Source organism: Cricetulus griseus, chromosome X (assembly GCF_003668045.3).
Source record: "Cricetulus griseus strain 17A/GY chromosome X, alternate assembly CriGri-PICRH-1.0, whole genome shotgun sequence".
Classification (NCBI taxonomy): domain Eukaryota; kingdom Metazoa; phylum Chordata; class Mammalia; order Rodentia; family Cricetidae; genus Cricetulus; species Cricetulus griseus.
In genome coordinates this window covers 49,686,675-49,712,158 of record NC_048604.1, presented here as the reverse complement: position 1 = coordinate 49,712,158, position 25,484 = coordinate 49,686,675, and the positions used below count along the sequence as shown (strand labels likewise).

The 25,484-nt window shown below is 35.5% G+C and overlaps 1 protein-coding gene across 9 annotated transcripts in view; it reads left to right on the top strand.

The window, feature by feature from the left end:
- Window positions 1-25,484, top strand: part of LOC100768845 (protein diaphanous homolog 2) — a 735,817-nt gene that overhangs the window by 226,150 nt on the left and 484,183 nt on the right. For 8 of the 9 annotated variants that reach the window (XM_027433000.2, XM_027432999.2, XM_027433004.2 and 5 more), the window contains 3 exons: window positions 1,238-1,342; window positions 10,452-10,787; window positions 11,583-11,697. In XM_027433000.2, coding sequence (XP_027288801.1) covers window positions 1,238-1,342; window positions 10,452-10,787; window positions 11,583-11,697 — 556 coding nt within the window. The remainder of the gene's footprint in view (window positions 1-1,237; window positions 1,343-10,451; window positions 10,788-11,582; window positions 11,698-25,484) is intronic. The other variant, XM_027433003.2, reaches the window with a different exon arrangement.

Here is a 25,484-nt window from a genome sequence, read left to right as displayed (position 1 = left end):
AGAATATTGAAACAAATGCAAAAAAGATCCCCAGTGTTCAGCCATCTGACAACAAGACACAGCTCTTACATATTGCTCATTCTTTAACTTTATGACTTACCTTAGCATTCTCTAATATCCAAAGCTCATGTTTAGTAGGGGGATGAATATTTACTAACAGAGAATGTGTTGCTCTATATTTCATACTCTTTAAATGACAGTCTTGGATGGTAAGATTTATCAATTTTAGAAACAAATAATTTTGTTGGGATTATCTACAGACATAAAATTATTTGAGTTGACATCGACAATAAAAAGTAGCATTCTGTAGTGAGACCTGTACAGAATTTTTGTAAATATGTTGCTCAACTTACATCTGTTTAGGGTAATGACTGAGGTAAGAGCTAGGACATGATGCAGGAAGTGTACTTCCACCTTTTGGAGAGTTGGTATCTTTAGTACCCCATATTTTTACTTTTCACACCTTTTGTCTTCTTTTTTCTTGGATGTATTATGCAATTACTGATTTATTCTGGTCCATCCACATATGCACACATGCTTGTGCATGTGTCCACATACTACTATTGTGTGTCTGCCCATGTGGCGAGGTCAAAGGATGCAGTTTTATCCTGCCATCTTATGGGGTTCAAGGATCAAACTCAGGTTGTTATGCCTTGGCACAAGCACCTCTGCCCTTGGAACCATATTTTCTTCCCTCATTTTCCTTTCTTGAATTGTTTAGAGAGGACTTTTTTAAACCATCTGATAGAGAGTAGAATTTCAGTGTATATCATTGTGCAGTCAGATTTTATGAAGCACCTCTTTTTGGATGCTAAGCAATGAGGTTTATGGCAACAATAATCTCCCAGTCCATTTTGTGTTAATGTACATACATCCGATCATTTCAAAAATGCGATTGTTTTTAAGATTAAATATGCTTAAGAAATTGAAAATGCATTAAATATGGGCAAATTATTAATAAACAATATTAATTCCACAATTGAATTTTCTATAATAAACTTTCCATTACATGTGAACAGACGCTTCATTATCCACCCCTTTTTTTCCCCCAGTTTTTCTAAAAAGTAAAATTTCTGCAAGTGGCTTCTTAGTTTTTCAGAGAAAGACCTTTATCTCTCAGAGTGATCTGTGAATGCAGCATAGCAAAACCCATGCTACATAATTACTATATAATGTCCTTTAAATCTTACCCCAATAAGTATCAATAACCGTACATTTCTAATCATGGTCATTGCAGTTTGATGAAGAATTCACAGCTCGACAGGAAGCTCAAGCAGAGCTTCAGAAAAGAGACGAAAAAATCAAAGAACTGGAAACAGAAATCCAGCAACTTAGACTACAGGTAATGGAAGAAAGTGTAGACTTTGGTCACAGTGAATTTGTGGCTAGAAAACTATCTTGTTAGTCAGTGGGAAAACTGTGATCACAGACTTTTTGGTTGTTGTTGACAGTTTCACATATTAGTTGAAAAGGGTACAGATTTTATTTTTCCATTAGTAAATCATTTTAAGGTTTGGAAATAAATAGAGGTTTCATTTGCTCGAACTGCACTGAATAATTTTAGCAGAATACATTATCCAAGCCAAACTGTTTATGACATGAAATTTTCATGATGATTTGAAAAATTGAGTGCATAGTATTTTCTTTCAAAAAGAATATAGAAATGCTCATGAATTTTAATTAACCAAAAGACTTCTTGAGATCTTATATCTAGACTATCTTCCATTCAAAGTCTATACACGTTATTTCTACCTAAATTCCCCTGCACAGAAAAACACTTAGTAAGATGTCTAAACTTTAAAATTAAGTGTAATCTCTACACATTTTGTGGCTTAAAAGAATAATATGAATTTGAAGAGACTACCTTTAAATAGATAATGTCCAGTAGGTACATGATTCACTATGTGTGTCCCAAAAAATATACCGAGAAATTACTTCCTAAGTCACTGGTAAGCTGCAAAGTATTTATGGTGGTAGCTTTCTGATACCCATAGCCAGTATCATTCATATCTACTATTTAAGTCTTTGTTTCTCCTGTCAGTTTTATTCTACTTCCCTTTCTGTGTGTCTGAGAACTTTGTTTCTCTCCTTTTCTCATTCTCTGATTGTGAGGTATCTGTTTTCTCTCTGCCCTTGGCATTTTTCTCTGCTTTGTACTTCCTTGCACAAATGTCCAACTCAGTTTCATATGCTCATATATCATCTTTTATTGTATGTCAAGACATTTGAGTCTATCTTGCATTTCCAGCTGTCCTCATAGGCATGTCTTTTGTATTGAACTAAAATTCAATATTTTTGATCTTTTCAGTTTCCTTAAGCTACCTTAGTCTCCATTTCGACTTGTTTTAAAATTGGTCACTTTTTTTAAGGCTGAAGTTTGATTTGTTTCTTGCCCTGCTCTTGACAAATGAAATTAGTTATTTTATTTAAATTATTCCAGTGACTTTTTTCACCTTTTCATCAGGACCCCAATCCCTTCAGGTCCACTCTCATTACACCTTGATTGAACTATAATAGTTGTATCCTAATTTTCTTATTGTCTATAGTCTTTTCCTCTTCAAGTTCATACTTTTATGTCAATTAATCCCCACAAAACATTGTCTTAATTGTTATAACTGGAGGATTTATTTTATACACTGCTTGCCTGTTGTATATGGGATTAAAGAAAATCTCTACCACAAATATCTAAACCCTTCTGACATGGGATGTCTTATACTTAACTCCCTTTGCAGCATAGACTCGGACTATTCACCTAGTTACAACAACCTCTATTGCTGTTCAATTTCCCTTCCTTTCATGAGATCTGTAACATATTGGCCAATCCTTTTCATTCTGCCAACATTAAAACACATTACTTAGAGATATTTAATGATTTTGCACAAAGAAAATATTCCATAGGCCACTAAATTGGATAAACATAAAATACTCAGAGATTTGAAACACTTGTTAACATATTAAATATGGTGAGATACCATACATTGAAGACACCTCTCTTAACTCATGCCCTTCCCTGACACATTTGACCACAGTACCTGTAATGATAAGCCTTTACTCCATCTACCCAAGCCCCACAGCCACATGTACACGCAGAATATCACACAGAGTCTTATAATAGTTTAAAATGCTGCTGGCAAATTGGTTTCTTTTTTATGTGAATTAGAAACAAGATGGTTTAACATGTCAATCCCAGTTCCCTCTCCCTCTCCTCCTCCTCTACCGCCCCCCCAACAAAACCCCTATCTATCACATATACTTTCTGCTCCCCAAGAAGGGTGAGCCCCATAGGGCTCATCAAAGTCTGTCATATCCTTTGGGCTAGGGCCTAGGACCACCCCCGTGTGTCTTGGTTCATGGAGTATCCTTCTATGTGGATTGGGCTCCCAATGTCCACACCTGTGCTAGGGGTAAGTACTGAAATACTACAGGAGGTCCCATATATTTCTGAGGTCTCTTCACTGAAACCCACATTCCTGGGGTCTGGATCAGTCCCATGCTGGTTTCCTATCTATCAGTCTGGGGACCAAGAGTTCCCCATTGTTCAGGTCAGCTGTTTCTGTGGGTTTCACCAGCCTGGTCTGGACCACTTGCTCATCACTCATCCTTCTATGCAACTGGATTCCAGTTCAGTTCAGTGACTAGTTGTAGGTGTCTGCTTCTACTTCCACCAGCTTCTGGATGAAGGCTATAGGATGGCATATAAGTCAGTCATCAATCTCATTATCAGGGGAGGGCATTTAAGGTAGCCTCTCCTCTGTTGCTTAGATTGTTAGCTGGTGTCATCTTTGTGGATCTCCAGACCTTTCTCTTGTGCCTGAATTCTCTGTAAACCTAAAATTTCTCCCTCTATTATGGTATCTCCTTTCTTGTTTTCTTCTATTCTTCCAATGAGTCAACCTTTTTGCTCCATCATGTCCTCCTCATCCCTCTTCTTCCCCCTTCTCATTCTCATAGCTCCCCCCTCCTCCCTTGCTCCCAATTTGCTCAGGAGATCTTGCCCCTTTCCCCTTCTCTGGAGGACCATATATGTCTCTCTTAGGGTTTTCCTTTTTTACTAGCTCCTCTGGCAGTATGAATTGTAGGCTGGTAACCCTTTACTCTATGTCTAAAACACACATATGAGTCAGTACATAACATGTTTGTCTTTCTGTGTTTGGGTTACCTTGCTCAAAATGGATTCTTCTAGTTCTATCCATTTTCCTGCAAATTTCAAGATTCCATTGCTTTTTACTGCTGAGTAGTACTCCATTGTGTAAATGTACCATATTTTCTCTATCCGTTCTTCAGGTGAGGGACATCTAGGTTGCTACCAGGTTGTAGCTATTACAAATAATGCTGCTATGAACATTGTTGAACAGATGTCCTTGTTGTATGAATGTGTTTCTTTTGGCTATATGCCTAAGAGTGCGATTGCTGGATCTTGTGGTAGACTGAGGAGTCGCCATACTGATTTCCAAAGTGGCTGTACAAGTTGGCACTCCCACCAGCAGTTGAGTAGTTTACCCATTCTCCACATCTTCTCGTGCATAAACTGTCATTGGTGTTTTTGATTTTGGCCATTCTAACAGGAGTAAGATGGTATCTCAGAGTTGTTTTGATTTGCATTTCCCTGATGGCTAAGGACATTGAACACTTTCTTATGTGCCTTTCAGCCATTTTAGATTGTTGTATTGAGAATTGTCTATTTAGTTCTTTACCCCACTTTTTAATTGGATTATTTGGTGTCTTGGAGACTAGCTTCTTGAGTTCATTTTATATTTTGGAGTTCAGCCGTCTGTCAGATGTGGGTTGGTGAATATCTTTTCCCAGTCTGTGGGCTGCTGTTTTGTCTTACTGTCTGTGTCCTTAACCTTACAGAAGCTTCTCAGTTTCAGGAGGTCCCATTTATCAATTATTGGTCTCAGTGTCTGTGCTACCTGTGTAATGTTCAGGATGCAGTCTCCTGTACCAATAAATTCTAGGGTATTTTCCACTTTGTCTTCTAATAGGTTCAGTGTGGCTGGACTTTTGCTGAGGTTTTTGATCCATTTGGACTTAAGTTTTGTGCATGGCGATAGACATAGATCTATCTGCAGTCTTCTACATTCCAGCATCCAGTTATGCCAGCTCCATTTGTTGAAGATGCTTTCCTTATTCCATCCTATAAATTTAGTTTCTTTGTAAAAATCAAGTGTTTGTAGGTGTGTGGGTTAGTATCAGGGTTTTCAACTCTATTCCATTGGTCTACCTGTCTATTTTTTGCCAATACCAAGCTGTTTCCAGGATTATATCTCTGAAATAGAGCTTGAAGTTAGGGATGATGATGCTTCTAGAAGTTCCTTTATTGTACATTGTTGTTTTGGCTATCCTCATCTGTTGTTTTTCCATATAAAGTTGATAACTGTTCTTTCAGGGTCTGTGAAAAATTGTGTTGTGATTTTGATTGTGACTGCATTTAATCTGTAGATTGCTTTTGGCAGATTGCCGTTTTTTACTCTGCCGATCCTACCTATCCAAGAACTTGGGGGGATCCTTCCATTTTCTAGCATCTTCTTTAATTTCTTTCTTTAATGACTCACAATTCTTATGGTACAGGTCTTTCACTTTTTTGGCTAGCGTTAGCCCAAGGTATTTTATGTTGTTTGTGGCAATTGTAAAGAGTGATGTTTCTGTGATTTCTTTCTCCATGAATGTGTCATCTACAGATTTTTTTTGAGTTAATCTTGTATCCTGCCACTTTACTGAATGTGTTTATCAGCGGTAGGAGTTCCATGGTAGAGTTTTTCAGGTCACTTATGTAGACTATCATATCTTCTCCAAATAGTGAAAATTTGACTTCTTCCTTTCTGATTTGTATCCCCTGATCTCCTTTTGTTGTCTTATTCCTCTAACTAGAACTTCAAGGACAATATTGAAGAGGTGTGGAGAGAGTGGACAGCCTTGTCTTGACCCCGATTTTAGAGGAATTGCATTGAGTTTCATTCCATTTAATTTGATGTTGGCTTTTGACTTGCTGTAGATTGCTTTTATCATGTTTAGTTATGTTCCTGTTATTCCTGTTGTCTCCAAGAATTTTATGGTGAAGGGATGTTGGATTTTGTCAAAGGCTTTGCAGCTTCTAGCGAGATGATCATGTGGTTTTTCTTTTTCAGTTTGTTCATATGGTGGATTACATTGATGGATTTTCTTATGTTGAACCATCCTTGCATCCCTTGGATGAAGCCTACTTGCTCATGGTGGATGGTTTCTCTGATATGTTCTTTTAATCGATTTGCCAGTATTTTATTGAGCATTTTTGCTTCAATGTTCATGAGGGATATTGGTCTGTAGTTCTCTTTCTTAGTTGTGTCTTTGTGTGGCTTGGGTATCAAGGTTATTGAAGCCTGGTAAAAAGAGTTTGGCAATGACACTTCTGCTTCTCTTGTGTGGAATACTTTGAGGAGAATTGGTATTTTCTGTTTCTTGTATTTCTGGTAGAATTCTGCACTGAATCCATCTGGTCCTGGGGTTTTTTTTTTTGTTGTTGTTGTTGGGAGGCTTTTGATGACTGCTTCTATTACATTATTGGTTATAGGTCTTTTTAAGATGCTTATCTGTTCTGGATTTAATTTGGTAAGTGAAATCTGTCCAGAAAATTTTTCATTTGCTATATATTTTCGAATTTTGAGGAATACAGGTTTTCGAAGTATTACTTGATGATTCTCTGAATTTCCTCTGTGTCTGTTGTTATGTCCTTCTTTTCATTCCTGATTTTATTAATTTGTATGTTCACCCTCTTTCTTTTGGTAAGTTTGGATAAAGGTTTTTCTGTCTTGTTAATCTTCTAAAAGAATCAGCTCTTTGTTTCATTGATTCTTTGTATTATTCTCCTAGTTTCCACTTTATTGATTTCAGCCCTCAATTGGATTATTTCCTGGTGTTTAGTCCTCCGGAGTGTATTGACTTCTTTGTGTTCTAGAGCTTTCAGTTGTGCTGTTAATTCTCTAGTGTGATTATTCTCCTGTTTCTTCATGTGGGCATTTAGTGCTATGAATTTTCCTCTTAACTCTGCTTTCAAAGTGTCCCATAAGTTTGGGGATGTTGTGTCCACTTTCTCATTAAATTCTAGGAAATGTTTAATTTCATATTTTTTAAATTTCTTCCTGGGCCCAGGAATTGTGCAATTGGGCGTTACTGAATTTCCATTTGTTTGTTGGTTTTCTGCAAATCATGCTGTTGTTGAATTCTAACTTTAAAGCATGGTTTTCTGATAAGATACAGGTGGTTATTTTAATTTTTTAGTTCCTGTTGAGGTTTAGTATGTTGCAAAGTATGTGGTCTATTTTAGAGAAGGTTCCATGTGGTGCTGAGAAGAATGTATTTTGTTTTTTATTTGGATGGAATGTTCTATATTTGTCTGTTAAGCCCAATTGGGCCATAACTTCTATTAGTTCCTTTGTTTCTTTGTTAAGCTTCTGTCTGGTGTTTCTGTCCAGTGGTGAGTGTGGGGTGTTGAAGTCTCCCACTATAAGTGTGTGCGGTTTTATGTGTGATTTGAGTTTTAGCAATGTTTCTTTATAAATGGGGATGCCTTTTTATTTGGGGCATAAATGTTCAGAAATAAGACTTCATCCTGATGGATTTCTCCTGTGATGAGTTGTAAGTGACCTTATTCATCTCTTTTGAGTGATTTTAGTTAAAAGTCCAATTTGTTGGATATTAGGATTGGTACTTCTGCTTTTTTCTTGGGTCCATTTAATTGGAAAATCTTTTCCCAACCTTTAATTCTTAGGTACTGTATGTCTTTGAAGTTGAGGTGTGTTTCTTTTATGCTGCAGAAGCTTGGATTCTTTCTTCTTATCCATTCTGCTAACATGTGTCTTTTTATGGGTGAGTTAAGACAATTAATTTTGAGGGATTTTAATGACCATTGATTGATCATTCTTGTTTGTTTTGGATTTGGTGGTCGTGGTGAAATTACGTGTGGCTTTCCATTCCTTTTTTCTTTTCTCTGTTGGTAAAGTGGGATTGTCTATCGCCTATATTTTTTTGGTTGTAGTTAACTTCCTTGAGTTGCAGTTTTCCTTCCAGAACTTTGTGTGGGGCTGGATTGGTTGATATATATTGTTTGAATCTGGTTTTGTCATGGAATATCTTGTTTTCTCCATTTATATTTATTGAAAGCTTTGCTGGGTATAGTAGTCTCCGCTGGCATCCATTGTCTCTTAGTGTAGGTAGAATATCTATCCAGGACCTTTTGGCTTTCAGAGATTCTATGGAAAATGTAGGTGTAATTCTGATAGGTTTGCCTTTATATGTTACTTGACCGTTTTCCTTTGCTGCTCTTAATAATTTCTCTTCATTCTGTATGTTTGGGATTTTGATTATTATGTGGCGAGGAGGTATTTTTTTTTTTTTTTTTTGGTCGAGTCTATTTGGTGTCTGTAGGCTTCTTGTACTTCCATTGGCATGCTTCTTTAGGTTGGGAAAGTTTTCTTCTATGATTTTGTTGAATATGTTTTCTTAGCCTTTGAGTTGGATTTCTTTACCTTCTTCTATACCTATTATTCTTAGGTTTGGTCTTTTCATGGTGTCCAATATTTCCCGGATATTTTGTGTTAGTTCGAATCCCGTGCACTTCCCCCAGGTGTCAGGTATTCCCGAGCAGGGCAGGGGAACCGGAACCGGAAGCAGCCCCTGTCCTACCTGGGCCATTGGATGGAAGCGGAACTGTTACCAGGGCTTTGTCAGTCTCTGGGTGTGCTGGAGCCTGCTGGTGGAGTTCTGATCCCATGAGATAAGATTTATCTTATTGAGGACATCAGCAGAAGTCATCTTTCCAGGATCACATGGTGGCTCCATATAGAAGAGAGCAGATGGAAGAGGAAGAGCAAGTGGACGATTTCCTTCTTCTCCCTGCTTATATTCTGAGTCTGCCTGCTATGTTACTTCCTGTCTGGATCTCTTTACTACATTTTCCATAATCCTCCTTGACTCTTAGTCCCACCTGTCTTGCTTTCCTATTGACCAAAAGCACTTTATTTATCAACCAATAAGAGAAACATATACACAGAAGGACCTCCCCCATCAAGTACCTTTTGTTGTTTTCAAGTTTACTTTTCAGACAGGTTCTCATTTTGTAGCCCTGGAGAGCCTGGTTCTCTGTGCAGTCCAGGATTGTCTTGAACTCACAGAAAACCCTCTACATCTGCCTTCCAAGTGCTGGAATTAAAGATGCATTCCACCATGCCTGGCTATCTGCAGTACCTTTTATGTTTGTTTTGTGTATGTTAGAAAAGCCATCTCTTGCTTATACTTATCTACTCACAGATGATGGTGAGCCCCCTTCTTTCCTTTTTGTTCTCTCTCTCTCTCTATTTTTTTTTTGGTACACTCTCACAACATGACCCAGGATAGTCTGAAATTTTCTATATATTCCAGGTTGGGCCAGCGTGACCTAGCAAGCAGTATCAACTACACTGCTATATTATATCTCAGTTTTATTATTTAAATTTTAATTATTCAATGAGGATAAACATGATTTGGTGCTGAGAGGCTTCAATCTTCTAGAGTATATATTTACTTAAGTTAAAATTCTTAAGTTATTCATCTGTAATTAACTGCCAGTGGAGAACAATGTTGAAGTTAGTTTTTGACATTAGAACCGAGGTATTTTCTTCTCATGAACTCTGTGTATGAGTGAATTTCTGTGACAAATGAAACTCTTTCATGAAGAGAGCAGAAGTGAAAGAGAAGAATCACATTCAAATGTAGATCCTCATGTTTTCCACTGTGCTTTATTGATTAGTCATTACAGACATCTTTTCATAGTATCTAGGTTCAAACTTGGGGTTTCCTGTATGTAAGGCAAGCACACCAGTAAATGACTTATATACTCAGTGTTAAGGTAATGTTTTTGCGTTTAGTTTCCTCATCTATAAGCATTGAGATAAAGATTAAATGTCCTATCTATGTTACAAGGTTATAATAAACACAAATGGAACCAATAATGTAAAATGTTGATATGCTTATATTACTATGCAAATGGATTCTACTTAGTATTAGTCACTTTTATGTGGAGACAGCTAAATTATTGGTACTGTGAAATACTCTCTATTAGACTAATTGACACCCAAGGGATTTGAATCCATGACCTTGTCATACTTTAATCAAATTTTAATAAGCTAGGTTAACAGTTTTAAGCCATATTTCATATTTCTTTGGCTATGTTTATAGTGAAAGGTAGTGTTTCATTCTATAAGAGCTTTTCATAAAAATCTTACAAACTGCAAATTTTCCTTTTATTAATGTTAGCAGAAATAGTCATTGTCTGCAGGACTAAACTGTGTATACCAAAAAGTCTTTATTTATACTGATAAAATGTATAATCTTGAAAGTTTAGAAAGGTATATAAAGTCTTAAATCCTAACTCCTAACAGATGTGCATACTTTGTGTTATACATTTCTGGAAACATTTAAACTTGTTTGTGTTTCAGGGAGATCCATCTGCAGTTTCAGGCCTACATGCACCATCTCCAGCAACTCCACTGTCATCTGTTGGGCCATGCCCACCACCTCCTCCTCCTCCTCCTCCACCACCACCACCTCCTCCACTTCCAGGAGTACCTCCTCCTCCTCCTCCGCCACCGTTACCTGGAATTCTTGGTATTGCACCACCACTACCATCACCCCTGTTTGGAGGCCCTCCTCCAGTACCACCCCCTGGAGGATTTCACCTTCCCCCATCAGTACCAATTGAGCTACCATTTGGAATGAAGCAGAAAAAACTATATAAGCCAGAAGTATCCATGAAAAGAATCAACTGGTCCAAGGTAAGATTGTAAGTCTAACTCTAGGGACCTTTTTTGCTTCTACTGGGACTGACAATGTGTGAGAAATGCATTGCTGTGAGTTTAACATTGTGATTACTGCCATTATTGCTTTCCTTTCTGTGTTAAGCACCCTATGTTCATCTTTAAATGTGTGTCCTAGATCACAGGTAGCTTACTCAAAACGTCAAAATGATGGTAAAGACAAAGGAAAATCAAATTGCAAAATCCATGAACTGGATGATTCAAATAATTTCATAATTGTAAATGCTAAGTATTGTCACATTCTTAATATTATTTCTTGTTAAGATCCTATTGTCTTTGGTGTTTTTGGGCCTTAGATAGTAGTAAGTGTTTTCATTTTAAACATTTAAATTAAATTGCATGGAGGGAGGGCCCAAACAAATGGGAGGACAAGATGGTTTAGGGAAGGGAAAGCAATTTACATATTGTACATGTATTAAAATTTCACAGTAAAATATAATAATTGGAACATCAAAAATTAAAAAAAAAATCTCGGAACAAGGATAATGTATGCAAGTAGAAGAGGAATATACTATATTATTTTGAGGGTCTTTTCAGTAGGTGCTTTCAAATGTATTTTAGTTTATGACCCATTACTTTTGTGTAGCATTTCTGTATAATGACAGAATTGTAAGTGTTCCTCTGAATATTTATGAGTGTAATTTTATATATTTGAAATTGTTATAGTGCATAGATGAACAAAGGAAAGACAGTCTTTGAAAAATTAAACAGTAAGTAACAACACTAAAACTTATCATTGTTATTTTGTTTTAGATTGAGCCTAGAGAATTATCGGAAAACTGTTTCTGGCTAAAAGTAAAAGAAGACAAGTTTGAGACTCCAGATCTCTTTGCAAAACTGGCCTTGACATTTGCTTCCCAGAAGAAAGGTACCTTTTATTTTTACACATTATTAATTCCTGTGCCTCATGTCCTGGAATTCATATTTCTGCCAAAGCATTCTACATATATATGTATGTATTGCTATTCACAATAAGTGGGATCAGACATAAATTCATGTACTAGCTATGTTTTACTCTTTAGCCAAATTTGTTTTGCCTAGATATTATTATTTAAGGTATAGACTTTATTATTTAATATGTGTGCTGTTCCTCATATAACTGCTATTTTGCTAAGTAATAGGATATTAATTTTTTGATTTACCATGCATCACAATAATTGCATCATGGAATACTAATGACTCTGAAATTTATGGTTGATATTTGAGGAAGACTGGTACCATAGGGCTTACACTGTCTCACTTCTTAAATATACATCATTTGTCAACCTTATTTCCCAGGAAATCTCATAGTTTTTGTTATGAGCATATGTTGTGAGTTAATATCCAAATCTTATCCTCACAAAATATTCTTGTGGATTTGAAAAAGGCATATCTTTTTATGATTATACCCTTAACGTTTCAAGTGTTTCCTACATGCCATTCACGTAATATGTAGGTCTCACAATTAGTCATTGTGGTCAATGGGGTCTTCATAATTTATTTGAACCTTTTAGTAGTTCAATTAAATGTAGGCATTAAGTTTTGTACATAAGTCTTTACAACTAATAAATGGAAGCATGCTATCCTGTCTTCAAAATGAGTGCTTTTGCCATATGTCTGATTTGTTTGTCAGTTTGGAGAGATAGAATGGAGGAGGAGAGAGATGAAGAGGGGGAGATCTGTGGTGATTAGAGTGTACTGAAGAACTTTTGCATTGAAAAAAAGCGTTAGTAGTTTTCATGTTTTTCGTATTTGTTATAGTTGTCTTCATGTTTAAAATTTTTCCAATGATTTGACGTATCACTATCATAATTATATTTTAGTACTAAATATTTATGCTTATAACAAAGTACCCATGTAGTTTGTTTGTTCTACGTAAGATGATGACAGAAAGGAGAAATTTGCTCTTCAATTCTAGACTCAGACTTTCTGGAAAGAAAACCATTATTACCCATTTTTTACATTACGATCTATAGTATGTGTCAGGAAACATTTAAAAACATTTTCCATTGTTTTTCCTTCCCATCTGTAATTTACATTGGTATTTTTCTATATTTACCAATTTTGTTCTTTTTACATGTTTATATAATTATGTGTTTGTGTTTCTGTGTTAGTACATTTAACCATTCCCCTGGCTTCAGACACTTTGTTTTACTGCTACTAAAATTAAGTGGCATATATGATTCTGTATGTCCTTTTTTGTGGGATGGGCTGTAGCATAAATTCTACAAGTGTATTCTTCATTTAATAATTTGAATTATATTACAATTGTGCCTTCCAGTATTTATCAGTTTAAAGTGTTGCCAAGAGTACATATGAATTCATGTTGAACATCTCTAATCTAAGTCATTGGTGTTACAGAATCAGAAAAGTTGACCACCAGTATTATACAATAGTATACAAGAAAGAAATTCCGTATCTAATGCCATGAGTTTGGTTGTTGTGGAATCATAGGAGGACCACCAAGAGTGTAGAAGAAAGAGAAAAAGAAAAAGGGGGAAAAGACAGATATGGGCAGGGAAATGGCCAATGTGTGCTATATAATTGTATAAAAATAGGCTTGTGAAACTCAGTAATATACACAAGGAATATTTCCTAATTAAAACAAACAGAGATGCAGTTATAAGCATTGGATAGTATTATCTTCAGACTGTGTATATATGGAACGTCAGCAAATTTCTTGTTTAGACTTGTGTCCTTTCCTCAAGATGTTTTATTTCATCCATGTAAATATTCTACAATCTTATAACAAAGCTGAAACACTTTTGATATTAAGTATTTTGGATAATTGGATACTCAATCTGTGTCTTTTTCTCTACAACTTTTGCCCATATTATAGGTAAAAGTATTAAATGTTTAGGAATACATTTGTTTTCCTTTGGTCAGGAGGTGAGAAAGAAAGTACTCTGAGGCCTAGGCTAGTCTGTAGCCCAAGATGGTCTTAGAACATGGCAGTTCTTTTTTCGTCTCCAGAGGGGTAAGATTTGAAGCATGAGATGCTTTAGTTGGTTACTTTTTCTGTTTTACATGATGTTGAATGGATTCTTCTCTGTTCACAGGCAGCTTTTAACTTTTTTTTCTGTGATTATTCTCATTCTGATTTTCTCACTCCGTTGAACATTTGCTGTTTTACTTGGTGATATGTTTGTGTTGAATCCTACACCAAACAGATTTTATAAAATTGCAGAGTTAGGCTAGTCCATACATCTGATTAAATAAGCCTAGATTGTGTATTTCACAAATTAAGAAAGTAAGAATAGAGACAGAAGGGTAAATCATAAAGGAGATTTGGATATATATCAAATGTACATATATATATATAGCAAATATATTCAAATATCATTACAATAGTGTGTTATTAGTGGTAGTTCTAAGTGCAACAGTCACATCTACTTTCATCAATTGTAGTACATAACATTTCCACTAACTGAATTATCTCATCTATAATGTGAATAGACTAATGTTTAACTAGTTAGGAAAATGAGATCAGGATATATATATATATATATATATATATATATATATATATATGTAGCTGACATACTCACTGTTTTGTATCTAGCAGAGAATAAATGTTTTGTGTTTTGTGTTTTTCTCTTTTGCTCCTATGATGTTGAGTATGTGTGTGTTGTGTTTTACTTACTGACAATTACTTTACCTGTTTGTTGGGAAAAAGAAGATCTCTTCTTCCTTTTTGTACTTGCTAGATATACTCAGTTACAAAAAGGGGATTCCTAATCCTCCTGCCATAGCCTTAGCCACCAAGAGCAAAACCAAACCAAATAATTCAAATCACGTACTCACTGCATAGAATGCTGCCTCTCCATTCAAGTTTCATTTTTCAAATCTCTATGCAGGATCACCCCCATTTTGCTAACTTTGAATATTTATGTACATATTAGTAAAATGGAACCCTTTGGTGTCATTGATTTATTTCTGAAGAGACATTCCAGGATCAGTTAAAAATCAAAGAATATTCAGTATGTGCATGCAATAGACCAAACAAATTTTAATGACACAACACATGCTTTAATTAACACTCTTAAGAATTGATTGTCTTCCTGTACCCTTGGAAGTTCTTTGCCACTCACAGTGCTTTGATTCATAATTTGGTCAATAGATGGCAGGCTTAGGAAGAAATCAGCAGGAGTTTCTGGCTCCAGCAAACTTAAGCTGTCCTGCCCTGGCTCTCATAGCTTTAGGGCACTACTTTCTTCTCCATTCTGCTGCTCATTGCAGCTCAATCAGCACCATTCTGGAATGAGCCACCAAGCTCTTGTTTCTAAGACCTATTTCCAAGGCCGTTAGACTCAGCGTTCCAAAACCTTTTGAGAACTACCCCCTACTGCAAGGCTGTTGGAGGCTCATGTCTCCATTATCACTAAATGCACTATAAAGCATTACTAGTCTATGTTGTCAAGTGAATGTTTAAAAATTTAAAGACACTTAGAATTGCTAAATAGGAAGAAGCTTTAAAATGTCCCAATTTTAATACCTATAATATTTAGATTTGAAAATATTTAATGCGTGAAAAGTTCCAGGAAATTATACTTTCTGTGTGAATTACTGATTCTTAAATTTTAGAGAAAATTTATTTTGAAGATTCCACTACAAAGCAGTTTACTTCTATTTTTCGGGGTGGCTGTGTCTCTCATTTCACTTAACTAATTCGTTAAGTTCCTAGTATGTGCATGGGGAAGAACTGATTAATTTCTTCCTACACCAGAGAACTCCTGATTTATTGACCAAAGATGGAAGATTACCATATTTAGTCTAAGTATAGTAAATGTTAGACATTTTTTAAAAAGCTTGGGGAGCATAGAATATGGCTAATTTACAATTGGAAAAATGAAGAACCCAGAGTTGATAGTATGAGCGTTTCAGTAGTTTCAATAGGGAAAGATGAATGGAAGTCTTTCTGGATAGGGAACAGAATAAACTTAACTGAATTTATTTGAGCAAACAAAGAGCTACCCATGAATTTTGTAACACCCAGGGTCAGAAGGGAGTCATATGAGCAGCTAGGTTTTTTTATGCTAAGCATGGAAAATAACATAGAAATCAGGGGACTTACTATAGTTAGGCATTTGCCTTGTTTGATCATTTTGCGATTAAAACATGAGTCTTTGTGACTGGTGGAAATTCAGCTGGTTGTTACAAAAAGTATATGTACTCAATTAGGTTGAACTGGAAGCTTAGAGCCAGCTCCAAGCCTATGGTCTCCTATTAACTTAACAGTGGGGAGAAGAGCAGAACATACTGTGCTGAAAGCACACGCAGCAGCTGTTGGCTTTGGAGTGAGGAGACTTGGTGAGAACTTCACAGTGAAGGACATTGGTTTGCTCTTTTCCTCTTTAGGTGAACAGAGCTACTGTCGGGAAAGCTTGTCTCTAGCTCTGAACATTTGCCCACCTTACGAGAATCTGATGAAGTACAGAAATGACAAAAAAAAATAGTCTATAAAGAATTTTTCTCCAAAGTGATAGAAATTCCTAATATGTTCCCAATTTGCATTGTTAATAAGTAATAGAAAAGATCAAATGTAAACTATGAAATGTATATAGCATTCCTTTTCCTAGAGGAATAGTCTTCTTTTTTTCTATTTGAAGTAGAAACAAGATTGTTATACATGTCAATCCCAGTTCCCTCTCCTGCCCCTCCTTCCCTACAACCTCCCCCCAACTAAACCCCTACCTATCATATATCCTTTCTGCTCCCCCTGGAAGGTGAGGCCTGCCATAGGGTGTCATCAGAGTCTATCATGTCCTTTGGGATAGGGCCTAGGCTCAGGGAATATCCCTCTATGTGGATTGTGCTCCCAAAGTCCACACCTATGCTAGGGATAAGTACTGAACTACTACAAGAGGTCTCGTAGATTTCCGAGGTTTCCTCACTGAAACCCATGTTCATGGGGGCTGGATCAGTCCCATGCTGGTATTCCAGTTATCAGTCTGGGGACCAAGAACTCCCACTTGTTCAGGCCAGTTGTTTCTGTGGGTTTCACTGTTAGACCCCCGGAAAACTCAGGTATCTGGGGTCTCAGGCCACAACCTCGGTCACCCCACTCACCAGGCAGATTCGAGAGCTTGATGCAAACTGCTTTATTGTAATTTAACGAGCTAACACCATGTTAGCTCGGGTCTTTCACCCACCCGCCATGGCAGATGGCTTGCAAAACACAAGTCCTAGGGCCTCCCAAGAGATCTTGAAGAGCAGCGTAAGGGGAGTGTCTAGAGGTACGCACAGGCTCATTATTGGTGTGCCTCCAGAATTGGAGGGCTTGCCCTGTGTTGATTGGTCAACTGGTTGTTATGGCCCATACATAGGCCCTGCCAGGGTGGTTGCTATGCTCTTTGCCATTGCTGTGTGCTTGTCCTTGTCCGTAAAGTACACCCAGGGTCATAAAGCATAGTGCCACCAGCTAACTTCTGATTGGTTCCTTGTCACGAGGCAGGCACCTAACCTCTAGTGATTAAGACAAGATCATAGAGCACGAGTTACTGTCATGGCTGCCGAAATGGGGAGCTGGTCCCTTCATCACCAGCCTGGTCTGGACCCCTTTGCTCATCACTCATTCTTCTTTGCAACTGGATTCCAGTTCAGTTCAGTGATTAGTTGTGGGTGTCTGCTTCTACTTCCACCAGCTGCTGGATGAGGGCTATCCGGTGGCATATAAGTCAGTCATCAATCTCTCATTATCCAGGGAGGGCATTTAAGGTAGCCTCTCCTTTGTTGCTTAGATTGTTAGCTGGTGTCATCTTTGTAGATCTCCAGATATTTCCCTAGTGACTTATTTCTCTGTAACCCTAAAATGGCTCCCTCTATTATGGTATCTCCATTCTTGTTTTTCTTAAATTATTCCCCTGACTCAACCTTTCTGCTTGCTCATGTCTTCCTCACCCCTCTGCTCCTCTCCTTCTCAAGGAATAATCTTCTTATGTCAGAGCTGTTTTCATTCCTTGCATGATATTTTCAGTGGAAATATGAATTCCAAACCCCTGGTCCCCATATTGGATACCAAACTATGATAACTAATCCTAGGATTTTTAGTGCACATGTAAGTCAATATTTTCGGTTTGTATGATGGATCTAATTTACTAATTCACTAACTGTGAATAAATATTGCTAGCCTAGGTAAGATATAATGGTACTCGCGAATAGTGTGAGCCCCTTTCTCATGTGTATGGTATCTTCTAGTTTTCAAATCCAGTGTTTTCCTTATCATGAGATTTATGTTTTCATATGACATCATAATGCCATGATATAAAATGTAGTTCAACATGTTGTCTATATTAATAGAATATAAGTATATACATGTCTATGTGTGTTTTTATAAACAAACACCAAGGACAGAAGATTCTGTAGTCTTTCTGAATATACACTATATCTGTAACAATTGGAAATTGTTTGTTCTCTAGTTATGTTTTAGTCAATTAGATGATATTTTGAGACATAACCATGCAGGCTATAATGATAGTGTTATTTTGACTTTAAAAGTACAGTAATTATACATAATAATAATATATAAGAATTAAAGTAATGATAGTTTATATTAACTAAAATTGAAATAATAATAAAATGTGTAGCTTATAACTGCTAATTCTAATTAGAATTTCTAGGGTTCTCTAGAGGCTTTAGGAAGAACAAAGATAGTGCCTGTTTGGAACTTGTAAGCAATTTCTTTGGTTTTAATGTTGCTTGGAGGTAATATAAGAAATAAACATAAGAGGTTAATAAAATTTAGCTTCTTCAATAATATATTTCTACAGTGCAATTTAAGTTTAATAATAACTGAAAAATGAGGTGTTATAAATATTTCAAGTACATATATATTTCACTTTGCTATAATTATAATATCCGGCATAGCTTTCAGATTTTGGTAGAACACAGTTTGATGATAAATATAAAATCAGTTTTCTTCTAAAAGATATTTTAAATTGTGTTTCTCAGTTTTAACATCAGCTGTCTGACTCTGAAAATATCCAGTGTTGCTTGATTGCATAGCACAGCTTTCTATGTTGGGTGAACAAAAGAGAAGACAAAAGATTGATACAATCTAATTTATGTCCGTTTTCATAATATGGAAAATTTTGCACTTGTCTTGACAATAATGAGATGTTAGTCTTAGTGTGTACATGCTTTATACAATGGTGTTACCATGCCCAGAGGGAAATAGTGACCTAATAAAGGGTGTGTCATCTTAATGACACATATTTCTCCTAGTTCCCGAGATGGGAAATTCCAGATCCAGCACTGGAAGCTGTAGATGATGCCTTCACATGTGTCCATATATGGGGAAAGGACTGAGGTTTCTCTATGGGGTCTGTGTTCTGACGGAATCCCCTATCAGAGGCTGTGTTTCCAATACCATCTCCTTGAGCCTTAGGTTTAACCTGTGAATTTTAGGAGAACGTTAGCAACATTCAGTCCTTTTTAATAGCTATATTTAATTCCATTATTTTATTGTCTATTCATTCTTTATTTTTCTGTAAATTATCATTATCACCTTACATAATCCCCCATTATTAACATGTTAATAGTTTCAATTTAGAGTGACTCACACATTTATTTTTTTATACTGGCATTTTCTATCATCAGATTAGCATTCCTTTATGTAAAAGAGGTAATTAGAAATTTTGGAGACTGAGATATATATCAATATAAGTGAGCAACTTTAGAGAGATTTTCAGATATTCTACCTTCAGCCTTCTAAGCAAGGAGGTTTTAAAATGGCTGTCTTTACAGATTGTAACAGTGATTGTAATCCTTCTGTAATTAATACTGTCACTACAGTGACTACCATTAATAACAGCAATCATTTCAATGGTAGTATGATGTTGTAATATCTGATATTTTATAAAAACTGCAGTTTGTTGAAACCATATTTTATTTAGTCTCCATTTCAAGTCTAGATCAATTTATGACTTTATAGGAGTATTGTTGATTTCATAGGTAGTAAGTGACAAAAATGTGATTTTGAGCCAAGGTTTGTTTTTAATGACTTCCCTATGTTGTAGCAATGAGGCTTAATGACTTTTCTGCCCTTAGTAATTTGCGCATTTTGTTGCATAGTTTAACAGAGCTCTTTTTCACACAGTTAATGATGTAGTACCACATATATTGTATTATCTTGTGAAATGTGTCATCCTATTACCCTAGCTCTAAAGACAGTTCTCCAGAGCAGGAACAAGAAGAAGCAAGTTGCAAATTATTCTCTGAAGGAAATAAAGTTATTTTTTCTATGATTAAGGGTCTTTTTTTTCTGTTTTCATTATCTCTGTGGAATGCATCACTGAGAAAACAGTGTGATGATTTTGGGTCTGTCATTTATGTATTTATTTGTTTTTTATTATTTAAATTGATTTATTTATTTGGAGGACATTAATTCTCGGTCTGAGGCTGATTTTCAAACCATTTGCAAAGTGCTGCTTCATTGTTCCTATTCATTTATTTGTAATTTAAGGACAATATAATTTTGTGGCATTATTTGTCTAGTAATATTTTATTACCATACAGTGGATACATGTATAAATTAATGAAATAAATTTTTCATTATCAATGTTTGGAGTTTGATTCATAACATCGTACATGCTTTGCACTAATTTATTTCCTTTTCTGAGATATGAGGTAGACAGGCTATCTGTCCTTTTTTCCCCCTTTCTGAATAATATGGACTAAGCATCGTATCAGGATTTTATTTGTTTGTTGTTTGTTTTTATGAGACATGATTTCTCTGTGTAACAGCTATGGCTTTTTTGGAACTACTTTGTATGCCAGGTTGGCCTCAAACTCACAGAGATCCTCCTGCCTCTGACTCTGGAGTGCTAGGATCAAAGGCCTGTGACACCATCACCAGGATAAGGTGTTCTTTTAATTACATTCGCAAATTCAAACTTTTCAGTCACTTTGAATCATCATTCTAAATAAATTTGCTTTATTTTTATCAAATATAAATTAAATTGAAAATTGTATAAATTTTAACAGGTACATGTAAAGCTCCAAAATATTATGGTTTGTTTCAACTATATATTAAGCCAATCTCAGACTGTATGTTTTATAAGAAGAATGAAGCACTTTTTGTGTTCTGCTAAATATATTTAAGTTAGAAAAAAACCACTTTCCTGAAGCTTTGAATATACATACCTTTAGTCAGTCTTTTAGATGACCATGAATTTAATCCTATTATAGGTTAGTCATTAATATGTGAGCATAACAGTTTTCTAGTAACCTTAATTTACACTCATTAGTATTTTATCATTAATGTCATTACATTTAAATATTTTGTAATGCCTTATAAAGTAAATGTGTTGTCATACATTTATTGTAAGTCACTTGAGGAAGTTGTATGTGAAATAACAAATCCAATCCAAAATTGTAACTTTAAAAGCTGTTTTATAGATATAGTAGATTAATATTTTGTTATTTTGCATAGACTGATCATGTTGAAATCATTTTAATCTTTCCAGTTATCATTGTTAGGGTACCAATTTGTATATCAAAAATTATCCCTGCAATTAAATGATTAGCAAAGCCCAGCTTTAGTGGTTGGGATGTAGTTTTGTGATGAAATGCTTGTTTAGCATGCATGTGATTCTGTCTATATCCTCAGGACTGAAAAAGAAGCAGCACTCACCATTTACTTCCCACAGTATCAGGAATTCTGGCAGTTGTCAGTCAATTTTTCAGCTTCAGGACAAACCACAAGTTTTATACCATTTCTTTCCTTGCTGAGCTTCAGTTCCTTTTGTTGCCTCTTTTGTTGCTTTCAATGCATTCCCATGTGTAGAATATATCACAGATTATTCATTCTCTTCTTAAGGACCATAAAATAACATTTTGTGGACTTCTAGGCAATTTACTTTTAACTCTTTCCAGTTCCTGGAATAGAAACTGTTATAAGAATCTCTAGCTTTCTGTGAACCTAATTTCTTTACTTTTTCATGTTGCCTGTTACTTTTCATGTGGCAGGTTTATTAGAATACAGCCTTCACAACAATATGTCATTATCGTGTGTCCTGCATTTCATGCCTAATTCGTTAAGTCTGGTAGATATATAGCTATTTGTTTACTCTAGATGTTATTACACTAGAGCTAATAACATCTTAAAATAATATGGTTGATCCATTATAAAATACAGAAATTTGATGAAACAAATGTGTCTTAGGTAGTTTGTTGTTCAAATTCGAAGAAATTCCTATTTTTTGATTGCTATTTAAGGAACTATGAAATATAATTGCTAATCTAATACTATATCACAAAACTTTTGTTGTGAGTGAAGATGAATTTATGTCATAGACTCACAATAAAATCAACAATTTCTAAATTATATATTAATATTTATATATTGTTAGTATGTAGTAGATTCTATGTGAAATGTACATGAATTTTTTACTCAGCCTTGTTGTCTGTTCTTGACTATAGATGATAATAATAACGCCCTTTTTGTCTTTTATACTGAGCATAGAAATCAAACTCAGGTAGCCTGACTACATAACTTACATGCTTCATGAATTTCCTGTTCCTGCTTCACAAGCAAAGCCATGGAAATCAGATGAATGTGTACAACCTGAGTTCCTAGCCTCATCCTTTCACACACTACTTCCATTCTCTGTGGGTAACTGTACTCATTAAAGCTCTATTATCAGAAATCTCAATTTGAGACCTCCTATGGCCTTCTCTTTCCCACATGACAAAAGTTCAATATTATGTTTAGATGTTTGTCTTTCGAAGTACTTTTTCTTGCCTACCCTATCTAGCTTATGTAAGAAATAATGTGTGTGTGTGTGTGTGTGTGTGTGTGTGTGTGTGTGTGTGTGTGTGTGTGTGTGTGTGTATTCTGTGCCTCCTAAATGCATAAATGCAACCTTTTCAGTCTGTGTAGTGTTACATGTATGTACATGTGTTCAGGGCTGACCATTTGTTATAGCATAAACAGCTGTGGGGCTCTTCCTTGGCGGGGGGTATCATCATTTTTCCCAGGTTGTTTGTAGTTCTTTGTCTAGGTTTGAGGCCCCAGGATCTTAAACCCTGTAAATGTATACTCATAAGGCAATATAGTGGACTGAACCAATTCCTCCACTAAATGCTTTAGAGTAAGTTGAAACATTTCTCTCAATATAAAACTAATCAAAAATGAATGGAAAAATATTTAAGTTATTATCTACCCTTGGTTAAATTCTCCATTCATGTGTGATCTGCTTTTTTCTTCTCATGGCAACTACTAATACTATTATGATTTCTCTCTGCATTACCAGCATCATTTCCTCATACACTTTGCTATCCATTGACATGAGTTTAAAGGTGGTAGTTTTTAATTTAAATTACTTTTATAGGAGCCTCAGCAAAATATGTGATACATTCAAATGGCAAACATAACTATTGAGTATTCCCATTATCTCCTCTGCTAGAATGGCTTATTGAGAGTTGTCTATGTCTGGCTTTATGTGATAAGAATAGACTGATAACATGCTGCTGACAATACATGAGAAATGTGTTGTTTCTTAGCATGGACTTCTTTTAATGGAAGCCAACAAAAGGAAGCCCTCTATAACATGTGACGCCATTAAGATATAATTTTCTTGGCAAACAAAAGCTGGTGCGGTTAGGTAGCTTTTCTTGCATTAAGAGCAATAATGAAGATGCTATCACTCCTCTCCTAAGCCTTAACTTTTGCTCCTGCAGTGTCAGATGACAGACTGCTAATTATTGGCATTTTCATTCTGCTGCAATGCTCTTCTCTCTTCAGTGCTGACAATTTAAGTGTTTTAATAATTGATTGTATTATCAAATGTTAATATATCTACAAGATAAATGAGAATATGGCTCTAAAACCTTTGTGTTATAGCTTTTAGACATTTGTTTTACTAATAACAGAACTTGACAGTTTCTTAGTACTTTCCAAGGCATGACTGAAAACATACAAATATAGAATTCCAGAACTTTCTGAGATTAGATACACGTTTTCAGGTATATGATAGCTATATTGTAACATTTCACAGTATGGCAAAGTATAACTTTAGGATTCCTCAGGAATTTTTTTTTACTTTCTAGCCATATTATTTTTCATGTTCAATTATAAATCTAATCCATGAAAACTGTGGTATTTTAGTAAGTTGTATTTTCAGCTAGAAAGTCATACCAACTCTCACTAAATAACAAAGGTATTTCTGTAATCCATAGGGCATGATGTTTTTTATTTCATTAATAATAATTTTTGAAGCTGATCATTTCATCAGCCTGTGGTTAATCCTGTCCATGTCCAGGAAAGTTGATGATGAGAATTGTCTGGAGCAGAGTTCCTGGCCTTACTTCAGAACAAAGCTATATGACCTACTGAACATTGAATTCATGATCTTGGTGACAATAGTGCAGTGTTGAAACCAATTTAAACAATAGATAACATATAGATGGAAAAGATAAAGAAAGCTGTTAATTATTTTGAGCAGCCAGTGTTACAGTAGATAACAACTGGATAACGTTGGCTTTTTATAATAGCACTTTCTGAAAACTCTTTACTGCTATAGTGCTCTTAATCCCAGGTTGGCCTAGTACTTAATGTGTAGCCAAGGTTGACTTTAAATATTTGATTGTCCTTTTTCCAGTTTACTGTAATAGGCCTGAGGACAGAGATTATAGACAGGCTCTACCAAACCTAGTTCATGAGAAGCTATGGTTCGAGACCAGGTGTTCCTATTCCCTAGGCAGACACTCTATCACTTGAGTTATTTCCCCAACCCCATAACATGTATTTTAAACTGATTTTTATATCAAGTTTTCAAAAAAGTATAACAGTATATTTATGTAATATATATGAAATATTTATATTTATTATTCACTTTCAGATTCAACAATCTATTACAATACTGTTATCAGTTTTCCTAGGGAGTAGATTATAATTCTCTGCCAATGTTTATATATTGTATGTGATTTATTTGGGAATAAGTATATGTAAGTTAATTTCATTAATTAGACTTGGGCCTCCTTAATAAGCAGTAATCTAAAGATTTTCCTGATCCATGTGAATTTTATAAGTAGCTCAAATCGGTTTCCTTTCTTAATTTAGTATTTTTATATTGTAGGTAGTTGCTCTCTTTTAATAAAGTGGACTGAGTTTATATCACTTTGGATATGAAGGGGAAGTCAATTGTTTAATTCCACTTATTTTGGTATATTTAGCATATACCTATTTATAATCTCTGAGACTGGCCAAAGACATTCTTTTCTTTTTTCCTTTTCCTTTTAAACATTTTAATTTACAAACAATCTGTTTTTACATATCAATCCCTCTCCTTCCTATCTTTCCATGCCCCCCACCTACCACCCCATCCTACCCCCTTCATTCACTCCCCAAGGAGGAATAGGCCTTCCATAGGGGATCATCAAAGTCTGTCATATCATATAGGGCAGGGCCTAGGCCCTCCCCTGCATATCTAGGCTGAGAGAGTATCTCTCTATGGGGAATGGACTCCCAAAAATAATTTAAAATTTTCTAGCAGTGGGAAAAAAGATAAAATTGCAACATAGGTCCATTTTCAGATAATATTTCCTTCCACATCACTTACTATATGAAGTCTTATATTTGCTCCTGAATTGCTTCATGTCAAAAGGAGTTACTATGGATGGGCTCTATTTTGGATGTTATTTTTAAGTTGCCTGACCATATCTTTGTAGATTGTC